This window comes from Hemibagrus wyckioides, linkage group LG04 (assembly GCF_019097595.1).
Source record: "Hemibagrus wyckioides isolate EC202008001 linkage group LG04, SWU_Hwy_1.0, whole genome shotgun sequence".
Taxonomy (NCBI): domain Eukaryota; kingdom Metazoa; phylum Chordata; class Actinopteri; order Siluriformes; family Bagridae; genus Hemibagrus; species Hemibagrus wyckioides.
The window spans coordinates 19,992,025-20,005,469 of NC_080713.1; the positions used below are offsets into that span (position 1 = coordinate 19,992,025).

Here is a 13,445-nt window from a genome sequence, read left to right on the forward strand (position 1 = left end):
AAACCAGCTCAGAGCAAAGAGTAATGTAGTATTCTGCTACAACTAATTGTGAAGAACATGTATACTTCCCAGAATGATTGAGTGTAATAGAAGGTATAACCAGTGCGTTATCCCTACTCCCAGTGATGTTTGATATAAACATCTGGCTGAGTGGTGCGGTTGCATTGACTTCTCCGACAGGTGTTATCCAGTGTTTTTGCTGCTCATTCAGACGTTCCGAAATACATGACAGCACTGCCTTCTCTCCCACAGCAAAATAAACAGACTGCATTTCAGGCTTATTGCTCTCTGGCAGCTGTATGTACTTGAAGTGCTTACATTGACCCCTCTCCATAACAAGGCAGTAGAAATTCTGGTTGCGCTCCAGGTCTGCCTCTGAAATGTAAAGTGAAAAGCCTTTATCCTGCACTTGGATAACATTGTTCAGTTCCATCTGTAATAGTTCCTGTGACTTCTCTGTATCTAAAAACAAAGTTGTTTTGTATCCAGGGTACACTTCCTTGAACCATTTGATACTTGTGCTGTCATGTTCAGAGTAACTGATGTTACAATTTAGCACTGCACTTCCTTTTTGTAGGAAAAGTTCCTGGGATGGGATCTCCTCACCACACATGTACAAGTAGTGTGTATGCTGTTTAGTAAGATTTCCTTCAACCCAGCATTCTCTTTGGTATACTCCTTCATCAGATAGCTTGAGATTCGTAATTTGAAAACCATGTAAGTCGTCGGGATTGCTGGAAGCCTTGATCCGGTTCTTGTAATCATCAGGAGGTGAGACTGAGTGAGAGGAGTTCCACAACAGTAGCTTTTCTCCCTCATTTATTCTGTACACTGCAATATAGTCCACTCCAAAGCAAAAAAACATCTGCAGGGTTTCACCTACTGCTTTAAAAATGGGCTCTGGGTCTTCCTGGGCCAGAGTCTTAGCCAGGAGCAAAACCAGTATTAATCCGTATTTAGGCATTATGTATAACGCAGTTTGACCATGAAACTCCCAAGCTTTCTGAAACACTGTTTCTTGATACAGTCAGAGTAAGTTCTGAGTAACTTGTTTGGCATTAAGGTCCGCCCATTTGGTGGTGTACTTATTTCCCTATTGATCCATATTTTTGAGAGCCTTTTTTTATTTCTCAAATTGTCTGATGAGTTGTGTTTCAAAAAATATGAGAATAATTTATCAGTCATGTTGGAGTCATGCCATTCAACTCACATGTGTTTCAGTTTTATAACTTATCATTTTATAAATAAAAACAAGTACAGATTGCATGTGAATGTGTGGTTGGACAGGTTTAGTGTTTTTCAGCAGGTGTATGCGTGCGTGCGTGCATGTAGGTGTGTGTGTGTGTGTGTGTCTGTGTGCGTGGACATGCTGGAATATGCAAGGAAGTCTACAGGAAAAATATTCTGCACAAACAAGAGATTTAAAAAATCACAGTCAAGCATATATGTGTCAAATACTAACAGACGTTAAGATGAACTATATGTCCTATATGGACTTCACCATGTTTTCTTTTTTGCTCATATTTTTTGCTTCACTATGTTCTCAAGGCTCTTTGAGAATATGAAGCAAAGCCGGGCTGGTATTCAGTATAACTGCATTCTTGCTTGTGCGTTATTGCTTAATTACTGCTTGAAATGCCAAAAGCATTTTGCAGACAGCACAATTTAGTTTATTTATAGCTCACTTTGTTATTTAACATCATTGTTCAGGAATGATATAGAACATAGCTTAGCTGTTTTAATTTTAAACATATAAAAATTGCTTTGTAAAGTAATTATTTAACTAGTTTTTCACCAAGTGACTTATTTACTTTTATCTGAGTCGTTTCCTTTCGCTCAAATTCATTTTTACAGTAGTATCCATACTTTACTTATTAGTATCTTTTGTACTCTTTCCAACACTGGTAAGATAAAGATAAAGATATATGACACTATATGACCATCACATTCATATGTGCTGGTTGAACATCCTATTCCAGATTAGGTTCCCTTTTATTGTTATAATAACCTCCAATCTCCAGGGAAGACTTCCCGCTAGATCATTTTCCTTGGAGTGTAGCTACCCAAAAGAACAGGAACAGGTTTGGCTCTTCATTTACAGTGAAGGAAAATGTTAATGCTACAAGCATATACAGATATTCTAGATAACTGTATGCTTCCAGCCTTGTGTCACAAACCTTTGCCCCTATTTAAAACGCTGTCAGTGATTCAACAGAAGTGAAATACGTTTAGATTAGCAGAAATTGTTTCAGCATGGTGAAGGAGTTTCAGTTTATTCACCTCCTATCCTGAAGGGGGTAGAAGTGCACCATCATATCATGAGGGTCACAAAAAAAAGGGAAAGTAGAACAACAATGTTCCTTTGGCTGAGAGAGACGTATCCTCTGTGATATAAATATATTATTATAAACTGGCTGTAGTGGCTATTATTTAATATGCTATTTATTGGACTTATATAAGAAACTGTATATGGGATCGCTTTTTGTTGTGTACTGTAAAGGTATGGATTAGTGCTTATGGATTGTTCAGACTGCTGTTAAATTCTGTATGAAGGAGACTATGTTAAATCATTCACCATTATGTAGTGCACCTGAGTGAAGGTGACTCACTGTTTTGAATATTTTATATGGCCACACCAGAGATTTCCGTTTAAAGTAAATAACAACTAGTCAAAACATGTTTTACTTTTTTCTTCTTCTTTTTTTAATAACCTTTAGATTCATACCTACTTGTTGTTTGGTGTGTATGTGTAACTGACTTTAATGACATTTGAATGAAATGTTTGCATTGTCCCAGGTCGACACACCTGTCACATGTGCAGACATGCTGCGCTCTCTAACAGTGTCCCTGATGTTTTGCCGGCGTTTCCAACAACTCTCCAGCATGCATCGCTCCTCTGTCATGCAGGCTGAGAATACTTCCATCATAGATGCACTTTCCAACCTGTCAGTCAACATCGCAAAGATTCGCAAGCTCAGAGGCTGGGTGTTGTACCAGAGCCCAGTTTATGTGATGGAGACTGTGACCATGCTGAAAACCTTAGGGGTCAGAGACTCAGTGATTACTCAGGTGCTTGAACACCACCCAGAGGCAATCCTCTGCACACCTCAACATTTAGAGGCTCAAAAAGAACTCTGGATGTCCGTCTGTGCCAGCCAGAGTGATCTAGTTCGGATCATTGAAAAGTTTCCAGCCTCATTTTTCACCCCATCGTGCCATATTGACCACCAAAGGGCCAACATAATGTTCTTCCAGAACCTGGGCCTTAATAAACGGGTCATTGCTAAGCTGATGGCGAGCGCTCCACAGAACTTCAGAAGACCTGTTGAGCAGAACGAGGAGATGGTTCAAGCCCTTCAGAAGATGTACTTAGAACTAGGAGGAAATGAAGCCAATATGAAGGTCTGGCTGCAGAAACTGCTCAGTCAGAACCCGTATGTGCTCATGAAATCTCCAAAAGCCGTGAGGAGTAACTTTAGCTTCCTGCATAAACAAGGCTTCACCAGCAGTGAGCTTCTTCAACTTCTCTCCAAACTAAAAGGCTTTGTCACAGAGCTTCACCCAGAATCAATGGCTCTTACTTTGAGTTACTCGCAAGAAATTCTAGCCTGCAGTGACGCTGAGCTTCGACAGATTGTGCTGCAGTGCCCAGCATTACTCTACTACTCTGTACCCATTTTGACAGACAGATTCAACTGCCTACTCAGTGCTGGAATTAGCCTGCAGCAGATCATGCAGACACCCACAGTCCTGGAACTGACCACACAGATTATTCAGTATCGCATTCAGAAGCTGCAATCTTATGGTCATGATATTAGGACTGGGAGCCTGGAGCTCCTCAACGGCACTAAGAAGGACTTTGAAATGAGCTGTGGAAAGCTGCTTCTGAGGCGAGAGCGTCCACTCTTCAACCCAGTAGCACCTCTAAGGACAGAAGAGTGAGATTTCGTCTTGTGGAAAGGGGCTGTGAGAATTCTAATCAGCTGAATCTTGAGCTTGACTGCAGCCTGATTGACATTTATTGTACTACATGGTGTGGAATAACACACATTGACATTAACACGGTGTAATTACAGATATTATGATTAATTAATTATGTGCATGTGTGAAATGAGTGTGTGTGTGTGTGTGTTTAAAAAAAGTACTGTACACAATAAATGGCCCTTTGTGTCATTAGTAAATCTGATTTGAAACAACTTTTACTACTTTTTAAGCCACTATGTTGTGTTTGAAAGTAATGCCATTGTGTTTTAATGATACAAACCCTATAAAGCTGCAATAGCCTTGTTAAGGAGGCACAGTGATGCTTAGTTGTCATGGCAACTCATGTAGGCATTAATGTATTCCATTTAATGTTATTAATATTGAGATCTGATGTAAATGGGCTAGCAGGGCTAAGCCCTTTCTTTCTTTAAATAAAAAAAATTAATTAGAAGTAATACTCAACTATTGGCATCCTCTTAAAATAGGCTCTTAAGAGGTGCAAAAGAAAGGTGTTTGCCCTGTTAAGAGGAGATCATGAGTTTGAAATTTGACAATGCCACAGCTATCAGTGGCTGGGATCCAAAGAAACAAAACTGGCTTTGCTCTTTTAGTGGGAGGGATGGCATTACTCTCTGACAAACACAGCAACACTAGCCAAACATGGGTGTCTCTGAGCTCATATATGTGGAGAGGGTAGAGGGTAGTGCTTTTGTTACTCTGAGTTGTGTGGAATAGTTCAAAAAGATGTACTGTATCTGTTGTATACTATGGGAGAGTTGACTCTTGGGAATTGGCAGGTGACCAAACTGAGTCGCGTAGGTGGATTAAGAATAACAGCATCACTAATAGCCATAAGTAAAAAACAAAAAAACAAAAAACAGCAATATGGGTTGCCTATCATTGATATCAAGTAAGTGCACTTACTTAAGTACTTAAGTGCACAGAAGGATTCTTGATCTCTGATATTTTTAAAAAATCTTTTGAGGAAGTACATCTGGTGAGTAAACATTGCAGAATTTAAATACAAATTTGAAGAATAACCAAGGGCAAGAAGCCTTTATTATCGCCACACATACATTACAGCACAGTGGAATTCTTTTCTTCGCATATCCCAGCTGAGGAAGTTGGGGTCAGAGCGCAGGGGCAGCTATGATACAGCTCCCCTGGAGCAGGTAGGGTTAAGGGCCTTGCTCAATTGCCCAACAGTGGAGTTTGGTGGTGCAGGGGCTTGAACCCTGATCCTCAACCCAGAGCCTCAACAACTTAACAAGCCACAACTGCCCTTTGTTTTTGCATGAAACTACATGAAGGTATCTTTTAATAATTGTATTCCTATGTGTGCACATAAATGATTTACGCCTATGAGGGCTCCTGTGCTACAAGGTTCAGATGAGTACTGATTGCTGAGTTACTGGTAGATAGTAGAATTTTTTTTATACATCTTTATACCTTTTGTGAGTGGACTGAGTATAACACTGTTTATTCTGTCAGTTTATTTAAGGGTACTTTGCTGATGCATATTTGCACAAAGCATCAGAATAAATCCTTTTTTTCTTTCAGATTTTGACTCAACAATATCGTATAATTGATGGGCTTATTAGTGGTGATTTTTTACTATCAACATTATAAGAAAACTGAACTGCTCATTTCTCTGTCGATTCTTGTATGAGTCTTTTGTTCTCTGTGCTTTATCCTCTCTTTTCCTTCCTCCTGGCTGAAAGTCTTCCACCTTCTCCACAGCTGACAGAAAATTATACCCAAAAGCACAGGAGGTTAATAAGAGGAGGTATAAATAGTTCTTTTTCATTTAAAACATGACACTGGCTATTATTAATCAGTTTAACACATTGGCTTTATGGGGCATAACTCAAGGCAAATATGAAAACAGATGACAAGTGCAATTAAAATCTCTCATTTCCTGCCCTGGCCACAGATTAGTAGAATATTATTAAGGTTGTAAATATTCAATGTGTGGAGTCTGAGAGTTCAGGCATGGATGATGACAGCTGTGGGATCCAGCACTTCCATTGTTTTATATGCTATTCATCTGAAAGCTCCTAGTTATAAAGGCTATGTAGGAAATTTAGCTTTTTCAGGAAATGCTGATCTTATAGGTGGGATATTAAAGGGACAATAAATTGCAATGATAAAATTTCACAACGTTAAATGTCATGATAAATATCAATATTGCATATGATTTTTTTCAGATTATTAATGAATGAGTTTTTTGTTTTAATGAATTAATTTGTATTATCTTTATAGTACACAGCTGTAAAAAGAAACTGCAATTTTTTTTTTATTTTTAGTGTCATTTGTAAGGTATTATTCTTACACTAAGCTGTAAGTGCAGAGGTCCTACAATTGATCAGTGCTTACACTGAACAAGGTCTCCATCTAGTGGAAAAGTTTTAGTGACCTGTTTGTTGGAGTTATATATATATAGTCTCAACCTGATAACATTTTGAGTACCAATATTTAGCAAAATATTAACAAGGAATACAATTATCAAAACATTTTTTTTTACAAAAATGCAAGTAGAATAAAGGACAAGAAAAAAGATTTAATGTTTGCTGCTAAAAGGCAGCTAGATGATACCAATGATATCATAGTATATACATTTACTATATACACTCACCGTCCATTTTATTAAGGACGCCTTAATCTTCTATTAAGATCATGTGGCAGCATCACAGTCCAAAAATACATCCTACATCAACACAGGTCAAGAGCTTCATTTAACATTGTACATCAGAATGAAGAAAAAATGTGATCTCTGTGACTGCAGCATGGCCAGCTGAGCTGGTTTGAATATTTTGGAAACTGCTCATCTCCTGGGGATTTTACACACGTTTTTACACACAGCATTTATACACAATGTTGCCAAAAAACCCAAAAACACCAAATGAGTGACAGTTCTGTTGGTAAAAAAAAAAAGCTTCTTAATAGGAGAGGTCATTGGAAAATGGCCGGATCGGTTCATTCATTTACAGAACTGCAATAATGTCTCTACAATAATTTACATTTCTAGCATTTGGCACACACCCTTATCCAAAAGGACTTATCTCATTTTATACATTATGAGCAATTAAGGGCCAGCAATGGCAGCTTGGTGGACCTGGGACTCACAACCTTCTGAGCAGTAGTCCAACACCTTAACCACTAAGTTACCACTTTCTCTCTGCTTTTCTGGCAATCATGGTTGATCATGGCTATAACAGCAGAAGACAATCCTGTCTGTCAAGAACAAAGATCACAGGCTATCATGGGTACAGACTCACCCAGTCTTGACAGTTGAAGATAAAAAAAAAAATTAACCTGGTCCTTTTTCTAGTCTTTAATTGTCCAGTTTCAGTGAATCTGTGCCTCTGATTGTCTCAGATTCCTGATCTTGGCTAAGAAGAGAGACACTCAATGTGATCGTCTGCTATTATAGCTCATCCACCACAAAGTTTGATCTTTTATGCATGCCGAGATGCTTTTCTGCTCACCACAGCAGTAAAGACAGCTTATTTGAGTTACTGTAGACTTCCTGTCAGCTCTCAGTCTGGCTCTTCTCATATAAACTCTCTCTTCAACAGTATGTTTTAGTCTGCAGACCGTCTGCTAACATTTTTGTACTATTCTGTATAAACTCTAGAGGCTGTTGTGTGAAAATCCCAGGAGATCGGCAATTTCCTAAACACTCAATCCAGTCTGTCTAGTACTAGATTTATTTATTTTTTATTCGTAATGATGTTTGATGTGAACATAACTTGAAGCTCTTTATCTGAATTTGCATGAATATTTTGCATAGCACTGTTCCCACATGATAGGCTGATTAGAGAACTGCATGAATGTGCGGGTGTACATGTGTGTGAATGATCAGCGTATAGCTATATCTTTATAACATCATATTGCCTAGCCCTGAAAGTTTATGGATGGATTTATTCATCCATCTTCAGTAACAGTTTTTTTATGGTCAGGTTTGCAGTGGATCAGGAGGAATACATGGAGGTTCGTACTCATATCCATTCACACACACATTTACACCTGCTGCATTGCTACCACACAGGCATTAATGCAAGCTCATAATTGAGCCAAGGACCCTGGAACTGATCCAAAAATTACACTTTATTTTATATGATTAATGGTTTTGGAGAGCAGTCTAGTCAATTTTCCTGACCCGCCACACATCTGTCAGATACATAACCATACAACAAAGAAAAACAAAAAAATGTCCCAGAACTTTTGCAATAAAGTGTATCCTTGCTGCACAGCAGTTGTGATGGAATGAGAGAGTGAGTAATAATGAATTTAGAGCGTGGTTACAAACTGGTATATCTCAGTCTATATCAGTGGGAGAGCTGAGACACTTTTCACTGGCACTCCTTCCTGCTTGACCATCTGCTGCTGCTTTTTATGTAATATTCTACTTGTGAATTTCAGGATCAACACAACGTAAACATATTCTATGCTTTTAAATAACACTACAAAACAGTGCCTTGCATAAGAATTCATACCCTTTGGACTTTTCCTATATTATATTATATAATTTATAATCATAGTAGCATAACTCTAACTCTAAAAGACCAACCACAAAATTTCAGCAATTGGGTGAGGAGGAAATTTGTCAGAGACGCTGTCAAAAGGTTAAAAGTAATTTTTAACTTGATACAATTGCTATTCTTCACTTTGGGAATGGTGTTCACAGGGTGATGAGTAATGTTGGGTTTTTGTAGCACTTGTGACAAAGACAGAATGTTCAGTTTTGATCTCATCGAACTTGAGATCCATTTTCCAAACGTTTGCCAAGTCTACAAAAAGAATTTTTGGCAAACTCCAAACAGGATTTCACACAGCTAACCACTCTTCCATAAAGCCCAGGTTGTAATATTATTTATGCAAGAAATTTTATAAATATATATATTTAAAAATGTTGGTATCATCATGCCATTTATACTGCCTGGTACTTTGATCGTTCTGTGAGTTAAATAACACTACACATTTAAAAAATATAAAATTTGATTTTAAAAAGGCTAAATACTGTATAATATTTTTAAATATTAATTCTACATATTTTTATTTCTAAGTCTCTAACTCTGTAATACTTCCATTTCCTTATTGTAGCTGCAACTTCTTATGGCAGCCTTCCCTCCTGAAGACTTGAAATCGAAATTTGATGCCATTTTCTTCTTGAATCTCATTTGGCACACCAGGGAACCTAGATAAAATTATAAATAATGACTGAGTTCAGAAAGGGCTGGGGTATATCTAGAAAGCTTTTTTAAAAAATCGTACTACTTTTAAAGAAATACTAGTGTTTAGCCTGTATAAGATCAGTTAAGTAGCTTTTCACAAAAATACAAAGATATCTTACTTGATTTGTTTCCTGTATACATTTTGGTCAAAGTTTGGGAAAAAAACATCACAGTCGAAGTCAGCCATGATGTCAGTGAGGTAGATGAGGTCACACCAAGGGTGCTCCAGAGCTTCCTGTGAAGAATTTTGATGGATTATTTGTAGATTGCTTCGTATCCACAGTGTGGAAATGCTATGTGAATGGAATACTGTGTTTATGATCAAACCAAAACATACATTATATGACCAAAAGTATGTGTAAACTTGACCATGTGGGCCTTCCCAAAGCGATTCCCTCAAAAAAGCACACAATTGTATAGAATGTCTTTGTATGCATTAAAATTTCCCTCCACTGTGACTAAGAGGCCCAAACTGCTGCAGCATGACGTGCCTCTGTCCACAAAGTGAGCTCCATTAATATATGATTTGCCAAGGTTAGAGTGGAAGAATTCGGGTGGCCTGCACAGAGCCCTGTCCTCAGTCCCACAGACAGCTAAGTGTGAAGCTCATTTTTGGGCCAGAACTATACAAAGAAACTAGTGAGAGCCAAAGCACGGCAATATTTTTTTGTAAATTTTGTATGTATTTTTTTGTAAATACATAATTGTGGACCAAACTTAACATTTGTATGGTTTTAGGTTTTAGGTTTTAGGTGATATTATCCTACAAAATCAGGTACTGATCCATTGTACAGAAGTATAATATTTATTGCATATAACACAGTATACTGTATGAGCTGAGTTCAAGTCTTGATCTTTAATTGCTCAGTTCTTTGCATGGATTATACCCTGTTTTAACTCTAAGTCACTTTTGATACAAATCTACAAATATTAATCAAAATCCACAAATATTAACCAAAAACGAATAAGGTTAGTGATTTAAATCTCACCTTGTACACCTTAGTTCCTCCTAAGATCCAAATGGTCTCTATAAGGTCACTGAGAGGAGGACAAGAGGCCAAGTGTACTGCACTGACAAACTCCTCACACACGTAGTGAGCATGCTTTGGGACAGACCTGAAAATGGGAAACATATGGTTTTCGGAAATGTTAAGGAATGCCCTGGCTACATAACTATCTACACTCAACAATGCAAAATTGTAAATGAACTGCTCAAGCATTATTATTTTTTTGATAATGTAATGAAATAGCTTACCTCAGCTTTTTGCTCAAAACCACATTGAGGCTATTGGCCAGGGGATAAACACTCTCTGGGCAGGAGAACCAGCTGTATTTACCCCATATGATCAGATTTTTCTTTCCTAAAATAAGGCAGAAAGCATGTACATTTAAGATTCATGTAATAAATTGTCTAAGTCACAGATTTCCATCCCTGGTCCTGAAGTATCCCCTTTTCTGCTCATTTTAACATTTTCCCTTTTGTCCTAATTCAATCAATTTTCATCCAGAGTTAAAGTGGGTGTGTTTTAACAATAAAAACGCTCAGTTGTGCAGGACAGGTTGTACTATTAGACCAGGGTTGGGAATCTTTGATCTAAGCCAAGAGTAATGTCTTTAATACGTGTCTAAATTAGAACTGCCTACTACTTTGCGTATGAACTATCACAGAAAAGAACAAATAGAGCTTTGTATTTAAAGGTTTTACAGTAAAAGTTTTCTCTCAATTATTGGTTCACAGTCACAATGAAGACATTTCCTACAAATCACTCAGTGTGTCCAAAGGTACTGAGAACGCACTTTACCCAGACATATCACTGCACAATGAGTTGCAACAGGACATACAGATATCTGAGCAAAATAAAATCTTCTCTTTGGTAGTCACTTTATCATGGGATGTTGTAGCTTAGTGGTTAAGGCATTGAACTACTGATTGTGAGATTGAATCCCAGGTCCATCAAGCTGCCACTGCTTATGTAAATCACTGAACCCAGCAAAGTGTAAACAAGCAGATAACATCTGTGATGTGTGTGTGCACTACTCACCTGATGTACACACAGCTGTGATGGTATTCAAAAAGAACTGAAACTCTGTCCTGTTTGTATGTAAAAAGAGATACAGATAATGAGTGCAGTTTTCACATTTTATACCTGAAAATTATACCTTTGTTTCAAAAGTTGTGTCATTACCCCCTAAATCAAAGAGGTGGGGTGTCAAACCCATTTTAGGCACCAGGAGTACCATGAAGTTTAACATTTCTTAGTATTCAGTATCCCCCCCCCCCTTTTTTTGCTTTAATGACAATGTGCACTTGAGCTTGAATGGATTCCACAGGTTTGTGCAAAAGCTTATGATCCATTTTTAAATCAATCCCATTTGTGCCTTTTGAACATATAAAGTAGGCATAATGGAAATATGCTTATATTTAAATAGGGACCTAGAAATAGAGTCCTGAATATTAATTATTCAAATAATCTAATTTTAATATATTTTGTTTTGTTTTTCTATTTTAAATGAAAGGAAAACAAATCAGTAATGCCTGATTATACACCAATCAGGCATAACATTATGAGCAGTGACAGGTGAAGTGAATAACACTGAGTATCTCCTCATCATGGCACCTGTTAGTGGGTGGGATATTTTAGGCAGCAAGTGAACATTTTGTCCTCAAAGTTGATGTGTTAGAAGCAGGAAAAATGGGCAAGCGTAAGGATTTGAGCGAGTTTGATAAGGGCCAAATTGTGATGGCTAGACCACTGGATCAGAGCATCTCCAAAACTGCAGCTCTTGTGGGGTGTTCCCGGTCTGCAGTGGTCAGTATCTATCAAAAGTGGTCCAAAAAAGGAATAGTGGTGATTCGGTGACAGGGTCACGGACGGCCAAGGCTTATTGATGCACGTGGGGAGTGAAGGCTGGCCTGTGTGATCTGATCCAACAGACGAGCTACTGTTGCTCAAATTGGTGAAGAAGTGGTGGTTCTGATAGAAAGGTGACAGAAAACACAGTGCATGGCAGATCAGGATTGTTTTTTCAAGAAAAGGGGGATTAACACAATATTAGGCAGGTGGTCATAATGTTATGCCTGGTCAGTGTATATATATACAAATTGTCTTGTCTTGTCTATGCCCAGTGCTTATGTAATCCCTAATCGATTTTCCCTCATGTTGTTGATAAACTAGGCGAAACCAGGCGCTCAAACCAAGAGATATTCTGAGCTTTTAATTGTTTAAACACTCAGGACACATTAAGGCTACAAGAAACCACAGAAACCACACAGCTGTTTCTTTCTTTAGGCTCCGCCCATTCATAAATATTACGTAAACAGCAGTATAACACAGCCGCGTCATCCTGACCATGCCGTATATATTATAATTAGGAAATAAATCCTTCATGGTCACTTACGGAAGACTCCACGGAAGACGACCATCCTTGCCTATGCCCATATTTTTGCACGCTGCAGCTATCAGCCGAATCGGCTTCGGTGTTTCATCCTTGGGTTTCATGTTTTAACACAGTCAGCACACACACTGCACACAACATGGATGTTCTTGTGCTCTCCTGTTGAATTGGTGCTGGGAACATCTGGAGTTGCCAGATCCGTAAAAAATAATTATCTAAAATGATTGTTTTAAACACATCGAGCTAAAACATACGTTTAGTAAAATTCCTGGTCCATATAATCTATGTGGATCCACTATAACAAACGCCAGCGTGATGTCAGTCCTTCATAACATGTCCAAATGATGGGAAATGCATCAATCTGGCAACACGAGTACGCCCTAAGAATGGGTAAATCTCAAATCGCTCTCCTTCTGTGTTCAAGCGCACTAGACTGAGTAACAGTGCCTTCTATGTTCTATTTGGAGTGTTTGAGCAGATGTCATTTGAGACAGAACCCGTGATGTTGCATGTGCTGGATCGACCTTAGGGCTGGACCTTGATTATTTCTACTAGTTTCTAGCGCTGTGTGGGTGGCGAGGTGGTTTAACTGATATGTTGTATTTTGCCCTAAAGCAGGCGATTTCCAAACTCATTAGAAATCACTTTCATATCAAATGACCAGAAAAATGTTACATTACAAATTTATGATTTAATGCCAACTGATAAAAAGCACATACAAATAAAAAACAAAAAAAAATGGTATTGCTTTCCATATAAAAATATATCATAAGTCTGCCAATGATCCAGAAAAGTTCATGCATATTTACATAGCAGTCTGTACTGTCC

At 38.1% G+C, this 13,445-nt stretch overlaps 2 protein-coding genes across 2 annotated transcripts; one reads left to right on the plus strand and one right to left on the minus strand.

The window, feature by feature from the left end:
- The first annotated feature begins 2,323 nt into the window (after positions 1–2,323).
- On the plus strand, positions 2,324–4,181 carry mterf2 (mitochondrial transcription termination factor 2). Its single transcript, XM_058387377.1, has 2 exons — positions 2,324–2,500; positions 2,797–4,181. The coding sequence occupies exon 2, from the start codon at positions 2,824–2,826 to the stop codon at positions 3,940–3,942; it is 1,119 nt and encodes a 372-aa protein (XP_058243360.1). The 5' UTR covers positions 2,324–2,500; positions 2,797–2,823; the 3' UTR covers positions 3,943–4,181.
- A 779-nt stretch (positions 4,182–4,960) lies between these two features.
- Positions 4,961–12,975, minus strand: zgc:153031. The gene is made up of 6 exons (XM_058387378.1): positions 12,621–12,975; positions 11,264–11,313; positions 10,477–10,582; positions 10,211–10,337; positions 9,341–9,456; positions 4,961–9,184 (listed from the first exon to the last, which is right to left on the minus strand). Exons 1-6 carry the CDS (start codon positions 12,719–12,721, stop codon positions 9,082–9,084), a joined length of 603 nt encoding a protein of 200 aa, XP_058243361.1. The 5' UTR covers positions 12,722–12,975; the 3' UTR covers positions 4,961–9,081.
- Positions 12,976–13,445: the final 470 nt, after the last annotated feature.